This window comes from Rosa chinensis, chromosome 5, assembly GCF_002994745.2.
Source record: "Rosa chinensis cultivar Old Blush chromosome 5, RchiOBHm-V2, whole genome shotgun sequence".
Classification (NCBI taxonomy): Eukaryota; Viridiplantae; Streptophyta; class Magnoliopsida; order Rosales; family Rosaceae; genus Rosa; species Rosa chinensis.
In genome coordinates, this window is record NC_037092.1 from 44,905,442 (window position 1) to 44,931,270 (window position 25,829).

Here is a 25,829-nt window from a genome sequence, read left to right on the forward strand (position 1 = left end):
CTATTGACTAATGGGGTCTTCGTTAGAAAGCGTAGTGAGAAAAAGAGATGGTAATCTCGCCTTATGGCGCAAGGCTTCTCATAAAACACCTTGGAATCGACTACGATGAGACATATTCTCTCGTAATGGATGTCATTGCACTCCACTACCTTTTCAGTTTGGTAGTTTCTGAATAACTGAACATGCAGCTTACAAATATGGTCACTACGTATCTCTATAGGGATCTAGATACGGAATATACATGAAGGTTCATGGCGAACTTCATTTACCCAAGTCAAGTGGCTCTAGACTATGGAGAGCGTTTACAAAGAGGTTGAAACGCTCACTAAAGTGACTACTTGATTGGGAAGGGATATGCCCACGCGTTTCTATGACAAGTTTCGGATTCTATCGCGGTTCATGTTGGACATGATCTTCATTAGAAGCCTTTAAAGAGTTAAGGGAAACCGCTGAACACTTGAAATCCGTAGTTTGAGATGAAGGATTTTGGGAGAACACGATTATGTCTCGGTTTGGAACTTGAGCATCGTGTCGATAGATGCTTAGGCATTTTGACAAGGTCAAGCCTTCAAGCACCCCCACGATCGTCCGTAGTCTTGATCCTGAAAATGATCCTCTTCGTCTGAAGGATGATGGCGAAGATGTGCTAGAGGCAGAAGTGTCTTACTAGAGTACAATAGGCGCATTATTGTACTTAGTTCAATGCACAAGGCCGGACATCTCATTTGCAGTGAACTTGTTAGCTAGATATAGCTCTGCGCCAACGCGACGCCATTGGATTGGTGTAAAAGATATCTTTCGATATTTGAGATGTACGATTGATATGGGCTTGTTCTATCCCTACAAAGAGATGATGGATTTGGACCCATCACACACCAGGTACGCCGCCAACGCTAGCCTGTGTCCACTATCCCCATCCCAAAAATGACATGTGTTTTGGAAGGTTTTGCTGATGTTGGGTATTTCTCTGACCCACACAAAAGTCATTCCCAATCCGGTTAAGTGTTCACCATGGGAAAAGACCGTGACATCTTAGAGGTCTACAGAATAGACCCTAGTCGCTATATCTTCGAACAATGCAGAGATCATTGCTCTTCACGAAGTGGTTCGTGAATGTATATGGATTGGATCCATAATTACGCATGTTCGAACAATTGTGGTTTGAAGTCTACCACAGATGAACCTACGAGTATTTAGGATAATACTACTTGTTTTGAACAAATGAGGCAAGGCTACATCAAAAGCGATAACACCAAGCATAATCAGCAACAACAGACTCTCCTCGAGATCAAAGTGAACTAGGTTCGATCTGAGGACAGTGAGGCAGACTTGTTTACTAAGTCATTGCCCAAATCCACGTTCAAGAAACATGTGGCAAGAATTGGCTTGCGGAAATTATCTGAACTCCCATGATCGTAGTCATCAAGGGGAGGCGCAGACATCAGGGGGAGATGTCTACATGTTCACCTTGAAACGTGAAGGGTGTGTTGTGCTCTTTTTCCCCTTCGACCGAGGTTATTTTTGTCCCACTGGGTTTTTGTTACTCGGCAAGGTTTTTAATGAGGCAACGAGAGAAGCACCGCGTTTGGGCAACACAAGGGGGAGTGTTCAAGGAAAACCTAATTTGTGTTTAGCCCAAACTCTAGGTTACTTGACCTAGTGGTAATGGGATTTAATTAGAAGGATCTAGAATCCTAATCAATGTAGAATTACTTTCCTTGTATGATTGAGATTCTATGCATTGTAATCCTCTATATAAAGAGACCCCTATTATCAATGAGAATACACAACGATTTCCTCTCAATTCCAGTTTCTCTAAAACAAATATAAAATTTTTACGAGGCCCATTTTGCCTAGCCTAAGAGTCCAAGTCCAAGTCCAATCCTAAAAAACCCAGACGGCTAGATATCGAAGTCTACAGTCTCCTCGACCTAAACTTCTAATCTTAACAGCAACCATATGGAGAGAGAAAGAGAGAGAGGCTCGCACAAAGCTGTCAAGGGTTAGGTTTAAGAGTCATCGAGGGTACGACGGCTACTTGTTAAGAGAGATTAGCCACTAAGCATGGCCGAAACACCCGAGTCGAATCAATCAAACGAGGCACACACTTACTCTTCTAAGCCGAGACCCCTTCTTAGCAAAGGTATGAACATGAGAGCCCTTTGTTGGATGAACATGAGAGCTCTCTGTTGGATTATCAGCTTCTTAAACAAGCGATGAGGTCTGGGTAGATAAAATTTTGGTGCTTTGATTATGTCCAATTTCTTGACATTACATATTTAGCTTGCCATGGTTTCAGAAGCTAGAATTATAGTTGCTTTGCTTAAGACCAGTTGCTTGATTATGCATGAAATAGAGTAGCTAGAATTATAGAATTTGTGGATTTGATGAAATTAGAATGAAGGACTTGATACTATTATATACTTATTTAATGGAAGCAAGGGAGACTAGGAATTTGTGGGCACTGCTTGGCATTATTGCAGTTGACTTTTACAACTTTGATTAGATAGTGTTTTGGAACTTTGATCAAATTAGTTTACATATTTTATTTTATTGGATCACTCAATCTCCAGTCAACTTTGATTACTGAGCAGTTTACATATTTTATTGGAGAAATTACTGGTCACTCCCTGTACTTTTGGGGCGTCAACAGTTTAGTTCTCACTATTGTAATTTTAACAAATTACTCCTCAGACATTCAAATGTCACACAATGTGGTCCAAAATTATTATTTTACCCCTCACTTCCTCTCTCTCTCTCTCTCTCTCTCTCTCTCTCTCTCTCTCTCTCTCTCTCTCTCTCTCTCTCTCTCTCTCTCTAACCCTTGAGAAGAACTCGGAGCCGGCACGCATGTGCCTCGCATGCGCTCCACTGTCACCCACGACTCCACCCCATCCATCTAATCCATTACTGCCAATGAATATAATCATCAACGACCCTAGCATCAACCTCACTGCTTGATCCGCCATCGTGCTTTAAGAGGTCGCTACGATTACTAATTAGCGTAGATGAATTAACGATCCTCTGAGAGCGAGCTAAAAAGATCGTTGATGTCACTCGACAGTGTGACGCGTCCAAGCCGGAGAGTCTCGAGGACGCGCTCCCTTAATCAAAACCTGTAAGAACCCATTCTCAATCTCACTCCCCAACTCCCCCTTTGCCACTTTTCAAGCCCGGAACAAAACGTCGCCGTAGGTCTCCAGCATTGACTTCCTTCCAAACAGAATCTAAGACTTAATCACAGCTAAAACCTCCTTCAATAGTTGTGAACTCAACCCAAACAGAAACGCCAGAAACTTCCTCCCCTCATCTGAGGCGAAATCATGCACTGAATTAGCAAGAGCTTCAAGTTTTCAAAGCTTTCATCCTCGAAATCAAAGCAGGTGAAAGCCTCATGGAGGGCGTAGACTCTGTGGACGTCTACCTTCTTGTTGAGAGTAAGGGATCTCGAGAGCAAGAAAGGGAGCGACTGAGAGATTAGCGATTCTCGGCCAGCAACTCCTCCTTCCACCACTGCTCGCACAAATTCGCAATCGCCGATACCAGCGCCAAGAGAGAAAGATGTAGAAGATGAGAGAGAGAGAGAGAGAGAGAGAGAGAGAGAGAGAGAGAGAGAGAGAGAGGGAAAAAAAGAGAGGAAGTAAGCGTAAAATAGTCATTTTGGACCACATTATGTGAAATTTGAATGTCTGAGGAGTAATTTGTTAAAATTAGGATAATAGGGACTAAATTGTTGACGCCCTAATAGTATAGGGAGTGACCAGTAATTTTTCCTATTTTATTTTATTGGATTACTCTGATCTCCATTCAACAACTTTGGTCTACATATGTCCAGTTGCAAGAGATGTTACTTATGAAGAATCTCCAATCTGGATAGAGTCTCACTTTTGGATCAGTCACCCATCTCTCAATCATTTACCAAAAATGAAGAATCGTCTAGATTACAACTTTTTGTGAATTGATGAAAAGAGTTTTTGTAGCGTTAGTGCAGTTTCTATTTCAAGTAGAAGACTTGATCAGTGAGAATGTATTTGTAATTAATGTAGGTTCTTAAGTTGTTAAGTATGATGACTGAAGTGTTTTTTTGTTTTTTAGTTTGAGTTTATGTAGTTAGCAACTTTGTATTTTATGTGAGTTAAACAAATGTCCGGCTCGGCCCCATTCAGAAAGGCTAGCCCCGCCCAGTCCTTTTGACCCTTGCTGAATAGGCCTTAAGGGCGGATAAGGGCTCGCATATTGAAGCTTCGACCCGGCCCTAAGCTCCGTTGACTTGGTCAAAGCCCAGCTCGACCCTACTCTAGGCCCTAAAATTTAGGGTGAGGCTAGCTCTAACCCGACACATGATGAAGCCTAATTTTAAGTGCAAAATAGATTCAAGTTGTATTGTCAAATAATTGTAAGTCTTGTATATTGACTATAAAAACACATTGTGCCTACATTATGGATTTGAGTGCTTAGCCGCTGAGCAAACTGTGTTTTAAGTCTACTAATTGAGTTGGTTTTAATGTAACTACTTTGAAAATGTGCAATGACAATGAGTGTAATTGTAGTGTAGTGTCAATAAGTGTGAAAATTTACACGCATTGGAGGATTGAGGATTGAAAAGGGACTTGGATGCTAAGCAAACTGTGAGTGACAATTTAACAATAGATATTGATAATTTGAAGACTCGATTGAGTAATGCAAACACATGCATTGAGAAATTGAAGACGGACTTAGTAGTTGAGCAAATTGTGAGTGGCAATTTGACAACAGAGATTAATGATTTGATGACTCAATCGAATTATGGGTCCGGCCTCCGATCTCAGCTGAGATTATGGGTCGAAGGTGTGATAATGCAGGGTTGATTCCCCAGGTTCGTTGGCAGCCGAGTTGGTGGCGAGACTGGATGACTGCATATCGGGAGGTTGGGTGTTTTGGGCCTTTGCTGGTGGGCTACTGTTTTTAGTTGGTTTTATAGTAGTTGTTTTTTTTATAGTCAGTTTGTTGGTTATAATAAGTTTTTGCCATAGTTTGGTAGGAGGGGATGGGCTTCGCGCCGACTTATGCACCTCGCATACCTTGTCTGCTCTAGGAAGGCGGCGAGCTTTTTGCATTAGAAAATGGTCGCAACTTTTTAGTAGCAGTAATGTGTCTGCTCTGGGTAGGCAGCGAGTTCCTTGCTTGATCAAATGGTCGCTGCCGCCTAGTGGCAGGGTGAAACTAGGTGTCACCAGAGTTATTTTCCGGTGGCAAGATAGTGGGAAAACTGTGTTATTAGTAATGATACTTCTTCGTAATAGAGTTATCTTTCTAGTATGTCCACAATTGTAAAGCGAATAGAGTAGCTAGTAGGGTACTCTTCGCTAATTGGTGCTTGTTAGAATACATTGTTTTAGTTGAGACTCTTGTTATTATCTCAGGAAGTTCTCATGATGCTTATTGTAATCTGGGGTTTAGGCACCATGTTGCCTCCATGTATTCTGCAGTTTCATTAATCAAGGCTTGAGGGCAGCTGCTCCGGCCCTTCTTTCAAAACAAAAAAAAAACACACACACACACGCATTGAAAAATTAGAGAGGGGTTTGGCTGTTGAGCAAACTGTGAGTGACAATTTGAGAACACAGATTCTTGAGTTGGGTGATGACTTGGGTAATCAATTGGAGCAAATATTGTTGACATTCAGGTTAGTTTGCCCACTTTATTGTAAAAATTGAAACTTGCAAAAATTATAAAATTGTTTGGTCTTATATGTAAGCACTAATTCTATTCTTATTTTACAAGAGTCTGTTGAAGTGTAACAGTTCAAAAATTTTATAACCACCTTTCACATTCTTACTCCTATAAATTGCTTCAAATTTACTCATTTCTTGCATCTGACTTGTTTCATTATTGATTCTTCATTTATTTCTCATGCTACTTTTTTCTTAACTCAAAAAAAATTCTTATGCTCCTATTTGGTGATACAAAATTTGGTAAGTTATTAGTTAATATTATTAAGAATTTAGTTCTTATAGTTTATTTGATTGTTATAATTGATGATATTTACTAGTTTAATACTTGGTTCATAATTTTCATTCTTGATTATTGATTTATTTCTCCTGCTACTTTTTTCTTAACTCCAAAAATTCTTATGCTCTTATTTAGTGATACAAAATTTGGTAAGTTATTAGTTAATATTATTAAGTGTTTGGTTCTTATCATTTATTTTATTGTTATAATTAATTATATTTACTAGTTTTAACAAAGGAGGCCTTGAGAGGCTGCAACTAGTGCAGCCGCACTAGGCCTCTAATCTCAGAGCATGTGTATATAATATATAAATTATTTTAGTGACTGAAGTGCTTGTTGTTATTTCATAAGTAATATCCGCAAGTGTGATAACAAGTTCCCTTGTATTAGAGGTCTCCACAGAGAGCGACGACAAGTTGAAACCCTACCCTAAGGTTTCATTCAAATCAGCGGCGACATCTGACCGCGGTTCGTCATTAGTCTAGCTAGGCAGGACGAGGTTGTTTCTAGGTGCCCTTAGTGGTGCGTGGAGCGAGAGTTTTTGGGTTGCTTTCGTTATTGTTCGCCGGTGAAGGTCGTGAAATTTGGTTCCCCAGATAGCCCTTGTTCACCGACGAGAGTAGAGCACGGAGGTGTGGTCTTTCGGTAACTGAGTGCGGCAAGAGGATCTGGACCAGATAGAAGGTTGGGTTCTCTTTTCCTAACTAGATCAAAGGCTGATTCCAGCCATCTGCAAAACATCTGGTTCTCTTTTCCTGATTCTGGTTAGGTCTTATTGCTGATGTGCTGTGGTAGCAGAGGCAGTGGAACTAGATTGACGGTGATGTAGTGCTGGAGAGGCTGGCAGCCGGAAAACATGGCGGCGGCAGTGCTAGATTGGTAAGAGCAGAGTTGGGCTTTTGCTCACTTTTCTCATGTTGGGGCTTGGGCCTTTGGGTCTGAGCTCAAATTTGGGTTGTTGGGCTCTATGTTATGGGCCAGCATGGAGGTGCCTTGCCACTCTCATTTATCACTTAGTGATGCGGGTGGGCCTGACTTAAGAGTTGGACTTTCTTGGGCATTTGGGTCAGTAGATGGTTCAAGACCAATCGTTTTCAGATCAAGACTGCTACCGGAGTTGGTAATTATCTGGAATAAGATTGGTGTTTGTTTCAAACTGCTTATGAATGAGGAGGTGCTCCTATTTGTTTGTTAGGAAGTGGCTTTCTGTGTGGTACCACAATTGTGTGACTGGCCAACTAGGAATGCTAGTTAATGATTTTGCCCTAGCAAGTGCAGAGCTTCTTTGTTTATAAGTTCGTTAATTATAGCGAGCTTATCATCGACTTGTAATGAGTCTGTTTTGCTTACCATAGGGTTTCCGAATTTTCTTACTGGTTGTCTTGGTGTAAGTACAGTTAGACTCTAACTATTGGCAGTTTGCCGGCTATTGATGTTAATGATATCAATTTATATTCATATTATAAGGAATATAGTATAAATATAAAATCTGAGTAAAATTTATAATATTGTGAGGTTAGTGTGTTGGTTTATTGTGTGACTTGTATGTAAGAGGTTGTGGGTTCCAGTAATGGTTAGGTTATTTGGTGAAAAACTCTTTATTTGATAGATTTCTAATAGTGGGACTCACTCCTAAGCTAACTACGCATGCCACCACATGATTCAAATTTGCTCACCATTTTTATTTTGTGGTGATATCACCACCTAATTAAAACTTGCCACGTCATGTAGAATTAATTTAATACTTAAAATTTATTTGTTTAATAAAACATCATAATTAACTATAATTATGTTTTATAACACATGACAGTTTTATATTGAGTGGTGGTATCACCACCAAAGTATTGGTGATGAACAAATTTGAATCCGAAGTCACCTCAACACCACATCATAAAACATAGGCCCCACATGAGCCACATCAGCAAGTTAGTGGACTCACTTAACGGAAGACTAACATATTAGACTTATTAAATCAAAATTGAAAGTGCAGGAGTGTTTTTGATGAAATTAGAAGTTCAGAGACTGAATTGATTTTGGACCCAAACTACAGAGTAGTATCAGTATTTAGCCCTTTTCTTAAAGATAACTATATTTGTCAAGTTTTTCTAAAAACTATTTTCAAGTTTTTTTAAACTTAATCAAGACATATTTCTTTTTTGACAATACTTTTATAAATACTATATATTTATACTTTTCTTTAGGAAAAATTTTAGTTTAGTACCTTGTGGTTTGCACTCAACATCATGTTAGTCCCTTCCGTTTCAATTTGATCAGCAACACCCCCACGCTTTCAATTTCAATCAGCCGTGCCCAAATTTTACTGTTCAGTCCATATTAGCCGTCAAGTGAAGACATGGCGGTGACTAGCTGATTGAGTGAGGTCCACTTGAAGGGCTAATTTGGACATTTCATTCAAATTTTCATAATTTTTTTTTTTTGATGACCTATCTCCTTCTTCTTCCTCTAGTCCTCCTCTCCCCAACAACAATGTTGATATCTGGGGACCAAAATCACCGCCCCCTCACGTCCTAGTCTTCCCCTACCCTCCACAAACTCATACCTGCCACCACCCCCTCTCTCTCTCTCTCTCTCTAAGCTCCGATGGTTAACTCTGAATAACCCAGCAAGCTCATCTCCCTCTAAGGCTCGTCGTCTTCCTCCACTTCCCTCCTCTCCAAAACCGACAACCCACTCTCGTATCCAATCAAATCCTCACCAACATAATGGGTCTTCCCCATCAAGCTCAAATTCACTGGCACCAAATCCTTATCTGAGAAATTAGGCCGACCAAGTTGCAACAAATCAAATTCCAACAAATCGAAACAAAAGTTGCAACTGCAATTATCTCTTTTCGATTCCCCAGCCATGTCAGATCAATAAAATTTAGATTTTGCACCACAAATCCTCCACCATAACGCCTATCGATTTTGCAGATCAAAACATAAACACAAAGAGCAAATCTATGAGCCCACGAACCCAGCTTAAGGACTGCTCTTCTTCTTCTTAAAGTTACCTGGAAAGGACATTTGCAGCCCGTTGACCAAGTTCGATTGCTTATCTGCTTCAGAAAGGTGACGACGCCACTGCTCGAATCGGTAAACGAGTGAAGGTCGACCGGAGCGGAAAAACCATTTGATTCCCCAAAATTCACAAGCGGAGAAAGTCAGAATCCCTCCATCCCCCTATCCATCTCCTCCGTCCACGATAGAATCAACACCGCCTCCTTCTCCACCGACCTTCGCAACAATGCCGGCAGGGTTCCAGCCAGCCTCGGCAAGGCGCAGACTCAGGATCGTCGTCACCGATGGTGCCGACTCCCACCTCATCGATAAATTGTTGGTTTAGGCATGTGATTATCTGAAGAAGAAGAAGGAGGAGGAGGAGGAGGAGGAGGAGGAGGAGAGAGAGAGAGAGAGAGAGAGAGAGAGAGAGAGAGGTCGCATATGGTTTTTTTTTTTTTTAGTTTGGGAGGAAATTAAGTGGAATGTCGAGTTTACCCCTTTTTGTGGGCCACTCATTGACTTTGTCGCTGCCAGCTCACCAGTTAACGTCCGATTTGGATGTCTTGGAAAAATTTGGGCACGGCTGATTGAAATTGAAAGCGTAGGGGGTGTTGCTGATCAAATTGAAAGGGGATGGACTAACATGATGTTGAGTGTAAACCACAGGGTACTAAACTGAAATTTTTCCCCTTCTTTATTACTTCAAAAGTACTTTAGGCCATTCTAATTTATACTTTTCTGTTGTAAATATTATATATATGTGGTTGTCCACTGTAAATACTCATTAGTTATGTCCTTATGATGTAAATCCTACTCTTATATAAAGGAGTCTAATGAGAATGAAACATACACTTCTACCTCCTTTATATTTTGTTTCTCTATTCTGCCTCTATCTTATTCTCTAGTTTATAACACGTAATTAGCACGAATTTGCTCTTTTTTTTTTCTTCTTCTTTGAACTCCATGATGATCTACAAGTCTTATGATGCAACATTGTTGCTTATACCAAAACAAATGATCTATGAGTTTCTTTTTCTCTATAGATGAATATCAATTTTTTTGGTATACGTTCATATAATTGTTGAAAATTTATATTTCATATACGACAATGAGAACCACATGTTCCATTGCTCAAGACTCTAGTCCTCTAACCGAGTACTCTTAGAACCTATGGTTCTATAGACATCACATGAATGTTTTTTTTCTCGTGTGTTCCCTATGGGATCCATTGTTCATATCTATGAACTCTTCGAAACTCTGTTTCGTATATGAATTTTCTATTATTTTTCATATAACATACTGTTCTAATACTTATGGATCCTGATATATCTCGTTTTTTCTCTTTGGAAAGATGACGCATCTGACAAACTTAGACTTTGATCCTTTTGAAATTTCTGGCAAGAACTATTTGGTGCCGAAATTCACCTTATGGCTAACAACCTTGGAAATGCCATAAAAAAAAATGACAATAAGTCATCAGTGCAAAATTGTGCCAAAGCTATGATTTTCTTGCGTCATCATATTGACAAGAGCCTAAAAGATGAGTACCTTACGGTGAAAGACCCGTTTGCGTCATCATATTGTTTAATCAAATCCTTGACGGATTTATATTGCCAAAGGTAAGTCCATGAATGAGTGAAAGAGCTTAAAGCTCACTCATGGAATCAAAAAGTCTAAAGCTCATATATACTCATTCATTTATGGTCAAAGTGACTTATTGCCTCAATGAGTACTATGACAAGACTAATAAATCGAATTCGAATCATGCTCACAATGTTGCAACATATTCTAACTTTTACGAAGTTATGAATTTATCTAGAGCTCATATTGAGCCTATATGAAATTATCAATTACACAAATTGATATTTATGGCTAAATATGTCATACTTAAATTTCAATGCTCGGAATATTGTATAAAGGTAAATGTGTCAATTGTTGTTCCTTTATATTGTTATTCTTTGCTAATATCTTTATCTATAATTTGAGCATATGAAATTGGTTCTATTTGAGGTAAGATTTATTATCATAGTTTTATTGGTATTACTCTAACATTCGCAAGAATTGAAATTCATGATAAGTCCCCTTTATGCAAAGCACATATAGTCTCATCTATATATGTAATCGACACACCATATCCAATCTACATGGTGCATGTATTAATTTATTACATACATGATTGAAGCTTGCAACAAATCAGAGGGAGATTCTCATCAGGGCGAGCATTCAAAATTATGCTACCTAAGACATATGCCCGTTGTACGTACTCTTTTTCTCCTTCGACCAGGTTTGTTTTTATCCCATTGGGTTTTTGTTACCTGGCAAGGTTTTTGACGAGGCAACATTAAGCACGTCCAACACCATATCATTCAATGGTGGACATCTAAGGGGGAGTGTTGTAAATATTATATATATGTGGCTGTCCATTGTAAATATTCATTAGTTATGTCCTTATGATGTAAATCCTACTCCTATATAAAGGGGTCTAATGAGAATGAAACACACTTCTACCTCCTCTATATTCCGTTTCTCTATTCTACCTCTATCTTATTCTCTAATTTATAACATTTTCTTTATTAACACTACTAGAATTTTCCTCATATACATCGGCCAGAAACCGATGTAAAAAAAAATTTGTACACATGTGTTAGTGGGTGATGTAAAAGATCGCAAAAAAATAGACATCGGTTAAAAACCGATGTCCCATATAATAATAAACATCGGATTATGTTCCAGAATCGATGTTAAACTGCTATTATGATCACAAATTTGTGTTTTTAGATATTGTTAAACCTTCATATTTATGCATTTAATGCTTAACGAAATATAGGTCCAATATCACTAGTATTCATTTTAACATCGTTACTCATTCTAGAAACGATGTGTTATATTCTCTTACACATCGGTGTTTTTGAAGTTTGCCTGCTGTTTATAAGCTTTATGGGTACTTGCCATATATCACACTATTTAAGATTGAATCTACATTCTTTTGTATTACGTGACCGATGTTCATTATTCTATTAAACATCGTTTCCTTTTATGAAGTGATGTCCATTTTTCTATTAAACATCAGTTTTTGAGGTTGTCACCGATGTTCATACTTATACTAGACATCGTTTTTAATTTAATAAATCGATGTCTATTGATTTGTTTTACATCGTTTCTTACTTAATAACTCAATGTCTATTGGGTTTTTTACATCGTTTCTTACTTAATAAGTCGATGTTCATTGGGTTGTGTTACATCATTTCTTACTTAATATTTTGTTATCCACTGGCTAATGGGACATCAATTTTTTCTTTTTGAACTGATGTATTAGTTCTTATATGACTTCATTTTTATAGTTATATATAAACTGATTTGTAACTATTGCTAATGAGAATACATATCGTAAATAAATAAATTTTGATTAATGTTGATGCTCAAAGTACATAACAACATCCCAAGTATTTCTATGCATAACATGTCGAAATAAAACAAAAATTTAAGTCTAAATGGTACATAATACTAGAAACAGAAACGAAAGCAAGCCTCGCCGTACATATATTCCATTTGTTCTTCTGTTTTCACCTGCAAATAAAATGAAATGAACAATTAGCTATAACAAGAAAAACATAAGGAAAGAAAGGAAAGGAAAAGGGAAAGACAAAAAGACATTGAGCTTACAAGACATTCCTATCCTAGCATCCATAACACAATCTGTTGGCAGGCCAATTATTACCTATCCTAGCATTGAGCTTACAAGACATTCCTATCCTAGCATCAAGACTTGCATTTGAAAAGAAGTAACATAGTGTGCTAGTGTGCTACTTAAAGGTTGTGCTAAAGAATCGGTACAAAAATTGTTCTAAATAACAGTGGGATCAGAGGTTCAAATCTTCATTGAAAAGGAAATATAATACATCACTCACCATTTGTATGCTCCTGAAGTTTTTCCATGAGAATTTTGGCCTACAAATTAGATTCAATGTCACATCATCTGCGCATATATATCAATCAGAAAGACCAATCATGGAACACTAAGTTCCCAAGCAATACTTAATCTTGGCATCTCTGTCCTTCAAAGCAAATCTTTGGATGCTTATGCTTATGATAACACTTTTTACAATATAAAGGTGATCAAGAACTTTAGATTAATTACTGGAAGTACCTGGTAAGAAATCATGATTACATTGATATGCACATGCCTAGTAAAGTGGTAAACTACAAGTAATCTATACAGGATGAGTCGGTAGGCTGCCTGGCTCTTCTTTCCCTAGTTTATCTTCCACTTACAATCTAGGCAGCTCTAGAGAAATCATTTTAAGAAACACAGTTTATAGACACTACAAACACAGAAAAAGTGGCCAAACTTTACGGACAGAAAATTGGTCCGTAAAGTACGAGAAATCAAAACAAGCAAACTGTATGAGAAATCAAAACAAGCAAACTAACATAACTGAAAGTCTGAAACTAATAGCCTAACCTGTAGAGTTCAAATATGTACACACAAATATCTAGTACTCCTCCAGGCCTGAAGAAATGGAATTAAAAAAAAATGCTTATTCCATATTTGCAAATGGATTGAGTTCTACAGGTGAAGTAAGAGCTCGAGAAAATGAATGAAGAAAAACTGGTAAAAGATCAACCAACATATATCCAGCAGTCATTAGACATGTAACTACTATACTAATTTTCTCATTAGATCTGTTCTATCAACCTTCGATAGATCCAGAGCTGCAGGAACTTCAATGATTTGTCCTTGCCAAAATCAGAACCTAAACAAACAAGCCAATAAACAGAAATTTAGATAATTGATACAATGTATCTGCACTAAAAAATAGAAGCACTACATACAGTTATTAAAGGATCGTGGTACAAAACTAATAGTGCTAATCTACTACATACAATAAGAAAATCCACAAGATAGTCATAGTTTAGAGGTTTACATTTTGCTGATATAAAATCATCAAGCAAATTGATACACAGATCCGTAGCCCAGAAGCTCTTACCATTAGGATCAAGTTGAAAAGCTGCTTCAAACATAGGGTTTACTACCCGGTTAATCATTGAAGAATCATTCAAAGAGGTATCAAGTCTAGGTAATAGATAACACCATGTGTTCAAGCAAGACATGCGGACAGATACATCGCAGTTACTCAACATGATGCCTATCAGTGGTGTCATGATAAGCCTTACGCTTTTCAAAGATCTAGTGTTTTGGATTTCACCACTATTTCCTTTGTGTTCCCTTTTTTTGCTTACCATCATCCTTTTCTGCAGCATTTGTCGCACACGGTAATAACATTGGAGGGTGAATAAGAGCATTAATAAGACCTTCACATGCAACCTGTGAAATCAGATATCTATGTTAATCTACAATATGGCATCTGACAGTACTCTGAGACTAGTTAAACTATTAATGCTAGTAAACTGTGGTAAACTTTAACAACCCTGGCTTGTAAAATCACCAGGACTCGAAATGCATGGACCCTAGACATTCAAGAAACAGAAACATAATGATAACTTGGGTTCCTAATCAACTCACATGTATACAAAACCCACTCAATACTCAATACTGGAGCAGTTTTACCATTTCCACTGCCATCTTTGTATTCAATAATTGATAATGGAGCAGTTTTACCATTTCCACTGCCATCTTTGTATTCAATTATTGATAATGGAGTAGTTTTACTATTTCCATTGCCATCTTTGTATTCAACTATTGATGTGGTTGTGGTGTTGTCAAAACCAATCGCTAGGTTACCTTGGTATGCCCTAGCAGCCATGTAATAATGACCAGGTTGTTGGTCTGTGAACGACAGGGCATCAATGGTTTGTCCAGGAGATATTGTGATGTAGGGTGTTGAGATTGGCGCGGTGTAGGCTGCGTCTGCTGCAACCACCGTCAGGTTATGGTTTGCGACTATGAAGTGAGTGCCCTCAACAAAACAATGATGAGCCAAACATCATCCAGATCCCATAACAAAGTTCTACTGCATGCTACATCTTGTTACTATTTAGTATTTACAAGCTTACCTAATTAATGAGCAGGACGGTTGCCAAGAGCCACATTCTTGGCAATCATGTTCTCCCTCTGCACAACTCCCACCACATAGCAGCATGACAAGATAAGTCCAACGGTAATACCAGTTCCAAAAGCCACAAGAACACCTGCATTCAAAGGAAAACTTTCAAAATCACCAATATATAACTATACCAACACATATTAATAGGGTCAAACTTACCATAGATGATGTTAAACGCCAGGATAGGCATGTGAATAGCACTAGCAATGATCCCGAATACCAGCAGACAAAGCAATATGATCAAGTATGCCAAGCAAAAATGAGAAAGCACCACGCTGCAACAAAGAACAGCTTAAGCAAACTTTGCTCACAAACATACTAATTAAAATCAAATAAATACTTGGAATTTCAAATCAACATGAACGTATAGGAGAAATGCAAGCAATCTTTCGAAACAAACAAGATTCAGGATAAGCTATCTTTCAAAACATAATCAGGAATCTTGTCTTTCGAAACAGACAAGATTTAGGATAAGCAATCTTTCGAAACAGACAAGATTCAGGAATTTCAAATCAACATGAACGTATAGGAGAAATGCAAGCAATCTTTCGAAACAAAATCAAACCGATTCGATTCGAGAGACGAAATGCGATCAGTTACCGGCGCGAGAGTTCGAAAATGCTAGACCGCTTGGCCTGAGAGTTGTCTCTCTTGAAAGGTTGAAAAAATGTGAATACCCAGTCTTTCCCAAGTTTCTGTTTGAGAGGATTTGACGGTGGCGGCTGTGGCGGCAACAGACTCTTCAACTTAGCTGCTGGCGAAGGCTTCGAATCCAAGGCCGTATAGTTAGATATGAAGGTGCAGGCGCTTTTCTCCTTGGAGGCTTGCCGGGGCTAGGTTTGGCGACTGGGGAGGCTCCATTGTGTCCATGAGAAATTGTTGTGTGGCATAGACTTCATCTTCGTCAATCCCAGAGAGAGACATGGAGGGTTTTAGAGAGAGAGAGCGAGCGAGCTTGCCAGCTGAGGCGATGCCGCTGGAGAGATAGTAGCGGGAGTGAGCAGAGGAGAAGGAGGTGGTGGTGGCTGTGAAAAGAGAGCGGAAGAGGAAGGAGGAGTGGGCTAGGGTTTTGAGGAAAAGTCGGAGAGATGGGTCTCTAGTTTTGTTAGAGATAGTGAGTAAGGATGAAAATGGGCTACCAGAGAGAGTGGGAAAACTGACCAAGTGTGTGGAAACGAAAATTTTGTTCCCCGCGTATTGAAATTTTTAACTTAGTCTTTTTCCGCTTTTTTGAAAATTTTTGATTCAAAATATAGACATCGGTCAACAGTAAAAAGCGATGTTAGTTATATTCATAGAAATCGGTTTTTGAGGAATCGATGTTAATGACATTGTTTTACATCGCGTGTATTTCTCACCGATGTAATTGTCGTGATGTCTATGAACATAATTCTAGTAGTGTAATTCAAAAATACCTTAGGTCATTTTAAAATTCTAAATACTACAAGTTTGTATCTCGAAGCCAAGGATTACAAAAATAAAAGAAACGATCGATGGTTAAAAAATTGCGGCATTTTGTTTATCTTTTTTATTCTTTTTTTTTGGGAAAATGAGTTCATTGAAACAGTTAATGATTACAATTGTTCCAAATGACATCCCTTATAATTTCGGGAGCTATGACAAACTCTAGAGTTAATATAGAATAAATAAGAAGGTTTACTACACCAACAAGTTGTCCTTGTACAATAAAACACCGCTCTGAAACACTTATACAAAAACTAGCAAAAACTGAAGGTATTTTTTCAGCCTCCCCAAGAAAATTATCAACAATAGAACCATTGTCACGACCTTGAGATTCATAGATCAAATCATCAGAATCTACAATCCGAACATGCAACAAATTAGCAGACCAATCAACTTTAGACTCGTCCAAGCCTACAACACATTGCTTGCCAAAACACGCAATTGTGGTACTCACAATGTGATTACATCGAGACAATTTATATAATGTAGAGAAAATCAGTCTACTCGAAAAGAAAAACAGCATGTCTAGAAAAGTAACTGCTGTAAAATTAAGCATAAGCAAAACACCTCCTAGGTCCCAAATCTAAATCCTTAAAGAAACCAAGCCCAACTGGGCTTTACCTTGAGCCCAGACACAGTCTCCCTCTTTCTGATCTGGACACCCATACACTTGGCAGCTAGACACAACTGACCAACTTCAGCCACGTTTGGACCTCCAGCAAGCAAGCCACCGCTGCCATCAAAACCATCACCTGCAGCCGCTCGTGCACGACCTACCACCAGGTTCGCTAATTTTCACCGTCCGGATCTGATCCACGCCGGCCTCCCCACAAACCACCAATCAGCCTTAGATTATGATAACCAAATCCCAAAGACCAGTATCGTGCATGACCTTTGGTCTCGGTGTCAAAACACCGATGCTCGCCTTTGACGGCATTGCTAAAACGCGGCTAGGGAGAAAACCCTAGCAGAACAGTTTATCTTTATAAAAAATCAGTATTTTGTTTCTGTTTTTTTTCCTTGGTTACAGATAAACCCGCTTTTTTTATATTTTATTTTATTTTATTTTTAGGAAAAAACCATTTTCTCGTCTTAAAACTTTAAAAACTGCTCTGAGCAAGAAACCAGCGCCTCCATGGCTGCTTCAACTGCTGTTGCCGCTGCCCCAATCAGTTTCCCTTATTCTAAGAAAATATCAAATCGTGTCCAGAAAAATAACAACTGCTGATGGCTGCTGCTTCGAATTCAAGGGCAAGGTAATATGCTTGAATTAACTTTTGTATTTTTCAGTTCAAAGAAAAAGTGGGAATTATAAATGCTCATGAGGGCATTGGCTCGCTTCTTGGAAGCAAGACGTATTCGCTCGCCTCCTATTCATATGTTTGTTTGGCTTTTGGACCATTGTACTAAAATTCATTTGCTGGTCGAAACCCATATTTTATGGCTGCAGAACTGGGCACCATCTCCAGTTGAAAACATCCTGTCCAACCCATAAAGAAATCTGCATTGGTAGCAGTATAGGAAGACTTGCATTGTTTCTTGGAAATACAGAAATACATAAACCAACAGGTTCATTTGGAAACCTTTCTTTTCGGATTTCGTAGCTGAATCCATATTGTTAACAGATTCCTACTGAACATAATTTATATCTCTTTGATCAATTTTTTTTTGCAGGATGGAGTTAATATCCTTGCAGTTAATTATGGTTCCCCTAGAGCACGTCCTTGTCCTTGGCAACCGACTCTTGTAAGTGGGGATCAATCTTTTTCTTTCTAGGCTTGTTTGTTAACTGACGTTAGATAAACAGCAACATGATAAGCTATTTGTAAGAATGCAAGGTGAGACTTCGGCACAGATCATATGAGTGCACATATGCCGTCTCTTTTGATATCATGTGTGTAGTGGCGGATATTATCGTGCTACTTTATACATGGATGCAGAGTGTTTGTATTGCCTCTGCTTTGATTTTCTAAGTTAGAATTAGAAAATAATTGCATAGTCTTTACAACTATCTGAAAGTAGATGCTTATTTGGTTCAATAATCAGTGCCTAGGAACTATTACTTGAATGCAATTGTGAGGTTTCTTGACAAATGTATTTTTCTTTATACAGGAATGGATGCTCAGATATCATATGATTTTCACGCACAGAGAAAGCTGCATGCTGAAAATTTAAATATCATTCATTTAATCAAGTACTAAACTATACAGTTTTTTTTTACATCCAATGGTCAAGACTACTGCTGACGTGCCCTTACATTTGTGTCACTATGCTAGCTTTCACCATTGTTGCGCTCTTTCTGAGTCGTTTTTGGTGAGTCACTTGTCCACTATCTGATTCTCGGCTTTCCTGTTTGATAGGTATGTTGAGATTAAACTGAAATGGAACAGGCATGTCAAAACAGTGAACTTGAATTTGACATATATCTCTCTTATGTTTCTCTGATTCTTACTCTCTGCTATTGGTACTTTGGCATCATCTTAGCTTCTCCTCATGTATCACTTAAGAACTTAATGACAAAGCTTCGGGCATTTGTTGATAATTTCATGTGCTAATTATTATGATTAATCATAAATTGGGAATATATGTATTAAGGCATATACATTCTGCAAATCACAGTTTGGAGGGTGGGAAGAAGAGAGAGAGAAATATTCATGGTAGGGAAACCTCTATCACCAGGTCATAATTTACATTGCAATGGAAAAGTGATCTTTATACCTTATAAACTATATGCATACAAGTAGACGACTCTGTGATGTCCTATATTGTATAAGAAGCTAGTCTGACTCTGAATGGATCTTCTGGAACCTGAAAAAGTAGAAGAAGCAGCTAGTAGTCAGCTGTACTTTTATTATCTTTGGATTTTTTTCTGCATCTCTTAGTCATTTCTGTGCTTAAGTCAATCTGTATTTCATGTTGTATTTTGGGATTTTGTTCTTCATCGTATTACTATTGGGTTTGTATGTAACTTCTTTCTAGTTTGAAGAGTCTTGATCACAATATTTTGTATATCTTGTGTCTTTCTATCATTTGCTATCACTTGTGTTGTGGTGTAGCATCTTTTAATTAATTATTTATTTATTTTTAATCTTTTGTGTTTTACTTTGAGATATGCAAACTTGCAGGAACCTCTCAAGGAGTGAATAAGCTTAATATCTCAAATGATGTCAATTCATCATCCATTGAAGCATCTCCGGATTTTTTCAGGCCTAATGGTTCGCTGTATCTCAACCCAAGAAAATATTTTGTCAAACCTTATTCTCTGCCACGATCCCTCCATGGAACAATCTTACATGCAATTGTCACAAAAATTCTATGAATCCATGAAAGCTTGTGCATCTCTAAGGTCGATCCCCATTGCCCGAAAACTCCATGGCCAACTCATTTCTGTAGGATTGGACTCTGCCATTTTCCTTCAGAACCATCTCTTGCATATGTATTCCCGTTGCAGCTTGATAGATGATGCTCGCCGGATTTTCTTCAGTATTCAACATCCTAATGTGTTTAGTTGGAATACAATGATTAGCGCGTTGGTAGACTTGGGTCACATGGGGGAGGCAGAGAAATTGTTCAATGAAATGCCTGAGAGAGACTCCGTCTCTTGGACTACAATGATGTCTGGCCATTTTCATAATGGGCAACCTAAGGAGGCAATTAAAGTGTTTGCTTCAATGCTATGGAATTGTGATAGTTTCTATGACCCATTTTCCTTCTCTTGCGTAATGAAGGCTTGTGGTAGTCTTGGTCACATTAAGTTGGCTCTTCAGTTGCATACTCTAGTGGAGAAATTAAATTTTGGAGGCAACATGGTTATTCAAAATTCTATAATTGACATGTACATCAAGTGTGGTGCACTGCGTTTGGCTGAGAGAATGTTTATGAGGATCCCTAATCCTAGTTTGTTTTGTTGGAACAGTATGATCTATGGCTGCTCTAAACTTTATGGGGTCAGAAGGGCTCTCCATATGTTCATTGAAATGCCTGAACGTGATTGTGTGTCTTGGAATACCATAATATCAATCTTTTCTCAACATGGTTTTGGGGTTGAGAGTCTTAGTATGTTTGTTGAGATGTGGAACCATGGTTTTAGACCAAATGCTATGATATATGCTACTATACTTAGTGCATGTGCAAGTATACATGATCTTGAATGGGGTAGCCATTTGCATGCTCGGATACTCCGTATAGAACCAAGTATGGATGTTTTTGCAGGTAGTGGGCTGATTGATATGTATGTGAAATGTGGACAGTTGCATCTTGCTAGGCAGGTGTTTGACAACATGACAGAACACAATGCAGTTTCTTGGACTTCTATGATCAGTGGAGCCATGCAGTCTGGGCTTGAAGATGAAGCTTTAGTACTGTTTAACCGAATGAGAAAATCTCCTATTGCCTTGGATGAGTTTACTCTTGCAACAGTTCTTGGGGTTTGTTCAGGCCATGAGCATGCTGGGGTTGGGGAGCAGCTCCATGGATATACAATCAAAGGTGGAATGATCTCCTCTATTCCTGTAGGGAATGCTCTTGTTACGATGTATGCAAAATGTGGAAACACTGATAAAGCCAGCCAAGCATTTGAGTTGATGCCTGCTAAAGATATAATATCATGGACAGCCATGATCACAGCATTCTCTCAAACTGGTAATGTTGAAAAATCCCGAGAGTATTTTGATAAAATGCCAGAGCGAAATGTCATAAGTTGGAACTCAATGTTAGGAACATATTTCCAAAATGGTTTATGGGAAGAAGGCCTTAAATTGTATACACTTATGCGAAGGGTAGGGGTTAACCTGGATTGGATCACACTAGTAACTTCAATCAGTGCCTGTGCTGATTTGGCAATATTGAAACTTGGGCTGCAGATTACAGCTCAAGCTGAAAAATTAGGATTTGGTTCTAATGTTTCAGTCATGAATAGCATTATTACTATGTATTCAAGATGTGGACGAATTATAGAAGCGAAAAGAGTGTTTGATTCAATATGTGATAAAAATTTGATTTCTTGGAATGCAATTATGGCTGGATATGCTCAAAATGGACAAGGTAGGAAGGTGATCGAGGTTTTTGAGAATATGTTGAAAATGGACTACGCACCTGATCATATAAGCTATGTATCTGTTCTATCAGGTTGTGGCCATTCAGGGCTCGTAACAGAGGGGAAACACTACTTCAGTTCTATGACTGAAGATTTTGGCATCAATCCTACATGTGAACATTTTGCTTGTATGGTAGATCTACTTGGTCGGGCTGGGTTACTGAAGGAGGCCAGGAATTTGATTGATGCAATGCCCTTTAAGCCAAATGCTGCTATCTGGGGAGCTCTTCTTGGTGCTTGCCGGCTTCATCGCGATTATAATGTAGCAGAATTTGCAGCAAGAAATTTGCTTGAATTAGATTTAGATGATTCTGGCAGTTATGTCCTTCTAGCTAATACATATTCAGATTGTGGACAACTAGAAGCTTTTGCAGATGTAAGAAAACAGATGAGAAAGAAAGGAATAGAGAAAAATCCTGGATGTAGCTGGATAGAGGTTAATAATAGGGTACACGTGTTCACTGTAGATGACACTTATCATCCACAAATCAAGGACGTTTATAGAATACTAGAGGAGATAGTCAAGAAGATAGAAGATACAGGATGCTATGTCAATCCAACTAATGCAGTTCGTTCTCAGTGCCATCACAGTGAGAAGCTTGCTGTTGCTTTTGGGTTGCTTAGCTTGCCTGCTTGGATGCCTATCTATGTAATGAAAAATCTTCGAGTTTGCCATGATTGTCACTTGGTAATCAAGCTGATCTCCCTTGTTACCTCAAGGGAACTTATTGTGCGGGATGGACACCGGTTTCATCATTTCAAGGATGGATGTTGCTCCTGTGGAGACTACTGGTGATATGGGGTATGGGATACATTCTCTTATTATTGTAGGCACTTTCTTTGTTACTGCTGTTATCCATATTTTGGTTATGGAATAAAGATCACACATCTTCTGTTAGATATCTTATTGTCATATATCTTGTTACATGGGGGTCATGTATTTAATTACAATGATTACTTCACCCATCCACTAATATTAATTTTTTGTTTATGGAAATTCATCATAATATCATATCAAGTAAGGAAATCAGAATGAACTCTTTCTATTTTAAAACATTGTTATGACCACATCAAATCTTGTATTAAATTGTTAAATGCAGAATCTTAAAAGATACATCTTTTGCTAATCTGGGTCATGCTCACTTGTTCCTTTGTTTTACTTTGTGCTACAAGTATGAGAAAAATAAATATATATAAAAGAATTTCTAAAATTTTAAGAGAATCACTTTCTAATCTGTATTTCTGCATTTATCTTAACATTCAGCCCCTTTCTGATCTTTTTGTATCCAGGATCTACAACCGGAGAACTCTGATAGAGTCAAGAACATGGTATCTATTTTAATGAGAGGCCCTATCTCTTCCTACGTTTCTTGGCTTCCTGGAAGGCATGCCCTGCTCCCTGAATTGCCTCTTTCCACTCTTCAGGTATTTGGATTCATTTTGGTTCAATTGTCATTTTGTAGTCTCTAAATCATGTGTACTGTTGCTGCAGTTTTACATTAATTGTTTGTAATTATTGAAACAATTACCCAGTACTATTTTCAAGGAAAATTGATATGGGTTTGTCAAATATTAATAGTTGCCTAATGTATGTTTCAAAAATGTTACTATCCAGAATACATAAATGGACTAGTTGAAGCAGGTAAAGAGGGAGGTAAGATGCTACGTGCAGGCCTTTATTGAACGCTGGCTCATGGGATGACTCCCTTCTTGCTGCTCTTACTACACTATCCGCAATGCAGCATGTGCTTGATGGACATGACAAAATTATTTATGCATTGTTCAGGCCTCCGGGTCACCATGCCTACTCAAGCTAATGGCTTCTACTTCCTTAACAATGCTGGTCTTTCTGTTCAATTGGCTTTACATTCTGGGTGTGCAAAAGTTGCAGTGATAGACATTGATTTCCATTATGGCAATGGGACTGCTGAGGTTCTATCGGTTTGATAAGGTTCTTACAACCTCCCTTCATATGAATCATGGTTCTTGGGGTCCATCTCACCCACAGAATGGCTCTATTAGTGAGCTTGTTGGAGGGGACGGATTTGGATATTATCTGAATCTACCTTTGCCCAATGGGACAGGGAACCAAGGATATGTGTATGCTATGACCAATGTGGTTGTCCTGGCAATCAGAAAGCTTTTAGCCTGAAATGATAGTTCTGGTCTGTATCCAAGATTCAAGTGCTGTAAGTTTAGTCTTTCTGCTCACCTTTTATCTAACATTTTATCTCGATTAATTAAGGGGCATGTCTATATTTTTAAATCTTGCGTAATATTTACAATATGCATTGTATGAAAGACTTCAATTTAAGCCATCTAGAAACAGTTTTATATGCCATTCTGCCTCATTCTGCTATAAATGACCATAATTATTATATGAACCATAGGCCAAAGAACAGATTAGGATACAATCTTCATGGCTTATAGAATCTCTGTACTGCCTAATGTGGGAGCTTGTAATCTGCAGAACTTACAGTTCAGATTAGAATAGAAAACATTCATGTCTAATAGAACCAAAATTCTTCTTGTCTTTAGGTAGAGGCTTTTCATCATATTCAGAAGAGTCATTTGCCTATGGTGTCCAATATTCTATATATGTATCATTAATCCTGCAAACAGTATGGAGTTCCAGTTTTTGTCTTGCTACCTCTTGAGAAATTTACTGTAAGTGTACAATAAATTTGGAGTAGCTCATATCACTGCTTGTGCACAGTTGGATCCAAATGGAAGACAATGGAGGGTTATCGAGAGATTGCCTGAATAGTTTGTGGCCTGGTGGGTAGGCACTCTGGTGGACATTTTCTGATTGTCCAAGAAGATGGATATCACATTACTCAGCCGATTGTCTTCATGCAACACTTGAAGGTGTGCTCAACCTACCGATTCCTTTATCGTCCAATCCCATTGCTTATCACCCTGAGGACTAGCGATTGTCTGTAGAAGGTATTGAATCCATTAAAAGGTTCCAGAAAGATACTGCATCGTTTTTGAAAGGTGATTAATTTGAACCGTATGATAGTAACTTGTAAAATTCTGTCTGATATAGTAATGTTATAGCAAAGAAAAATGAAAGGCATGGTTTACGTGGTTAAAATTGTTTTAAAGCAAACTTGCTATTGTCAAGGATCCTTGACAAAGATGAAAGTACTGCCTATTCTTGTGAATGCATTTGAACGTCTAATTTATATCATAGTTTGCCTTCCAAACACTAGCTACGCAGATTACAGTGAGACAATAATCTTTTCTCATATTTCCTACCGAGTAGTGTTTTTCTATTGTAAATCTTCTTTGTTTCATATTTGTGATGGAGAATATCACAAATAGTCACTCAACTTTTACCTATTTGACACTTTGATCACTCTTTTTTTAAATATATTACTTTGGTTACTTAACTTTAACTACGTTATTCACTTTAATCATTTTGTTACTTTTCAGTTAAAAAATAATTTTTTTTGCCATAATATCAAAGATATTTTCGTCCAACTACTCTTGTAAAACTAAGAAGTCTGAATTAGATTGATTGAGAGGAGTGACTAAAGCAAGATTTTGATGAAATTACCCTATAAAAATGCATATTTATAAAAATATTGTCTATTTAACTAAGATTTTGATGGAGGATTTAACAAAGTGACTAAAATGATTGATGACATAATAGTTGAGTTACCAAAGTGATATATTTGAAAATTGTCTGACCAAAGTGTTGAATGAGTCACAGTTAAGTGACTATTTAGGGTTATTATCACAAATGATATCTGAACTTATCCTCTATTTTATCGATGGTACCTGAACTTTAATTTTAATCACAACCAGTACCTGAACTTTTCGATTTCATTTTAAATGGTACCTAAGGCCACATTCGATAACTATTCCTGCCAAAAAAGTCAAATCTAAAAAAACAAAAACAAGTTCAAGGCAAGTCTATTATCAAAAAATCATCACTATATATGATCGCAACCCTCGAAATCATCAATATGATCGCCTCCCATGCCGTTTTTAGTCAGAATAGTGATCGGAGGTGGCTCTAGGTACCATTTAAAATGAAATTGAAAAGTTCGGGTACTGGTTATGATCAAAATTGAAGTTCAGGTACCATCGATAAGATTGAGGTATAGTTCAGGTACCATTTGTGATAATAACCCGACTATTTATAATATTCTTCCTATTTGTGAATATCAATCTTTTCAGTTTTGAGATTTAGTGTGTATCATT

General features: G+C 38.0%; 1 protein-coding gene and 2 long non-coding RNA genes across 11 annotated transcripts; 2 read left to right on the plus strand and 1 right to left on the minus strand.

Annotated features, from left to right (window-relative positions):
- Positions 1-9,389: 9,389 nt before the first annotated feature.
- Positions 9,390-16,104, plus strand: LOC121049592. The gene is made up of 2 exons (XR_005800836.1): positions 9,390-9,427; positions 16,009-16,104. It is a non-coding gene; the product is annotated as an uncharacterized LOC121049592 (long non-coding RNA).
- On the minus strand, positions 12,892-14,053 carry LOC112167504. Its single transcript, XR_002923814.2, has 3 exons — positions 13,982-14,053; positions 13,690-13,747; positions 12,892-12,941 (listed from the first exon to the last, which is right to left on the minus strand). It is a non-coding gene; the product is annotated as an uncharacterized LOC112167504 (long non-coding RNA).
- Positions 16,105-16,919: 815 nt separating the features above from the next.
- Positions 16,920-24,867, plus strand: LOC112166337 (pentatricopeptide repeat-containing protein At2g13600). Of its 9 annotated transcripts, none has more exons than XM_040505630.1 (9): positions 16,920-17,778; positions 17,973-18,091; positions 18,197-18,268; positions 18,635-18,835; positions 19,648-22,419; positions 22,908-23,042; positions 23,233-23,568; positions 23,702-23,782; positions 24,334-24,867. In XM_040505630.1, the coding sequence occupies exon 5, from the start codon at positions 19,684-19,686 to the stop codon at positions 22,411-22,413; it is 2,730 nt and encodes a 909-aa protein (XP_040361564.1). In that variant the 5' UTR covers positions 16,920-17,778; positions 17,973-18,091; positions 18,197-18,268; positions 18,635-18,835; positions 19,648-19,683; the 3' UTR covers positions 22,414-22,419; positions 22,908-23,042; positions 23,233-23,568; positions 23,702-23,782; positions 24,334-24,867. The 9 variants fall into 9 exon arrangements, with proteins under 9 accessions (XP_040361564.1, XP_040361562.1, XP_040361563.1 ...); XM_040505628.1 differs by having other exon boundaries at positions 23,702-23,806; positions 24,334-24,866; XM_040505629.1 differs by having other exon boundaries at positions 23,233-23,782; positions 24,334-24,866.
- The last annotated feature ends 962 nt before the right edge of the window (positions 24,868-25,829 follow it).

Excerpts from the sequence above, each read along its gene's own strand:
- LOC112166337 (XM_040505630.1), top strand. The coding sequence starts at position 19,684 with ATGATGTCAATTCATCATCCATTGAAGCATCTCCGGATTTTTTCAGGC.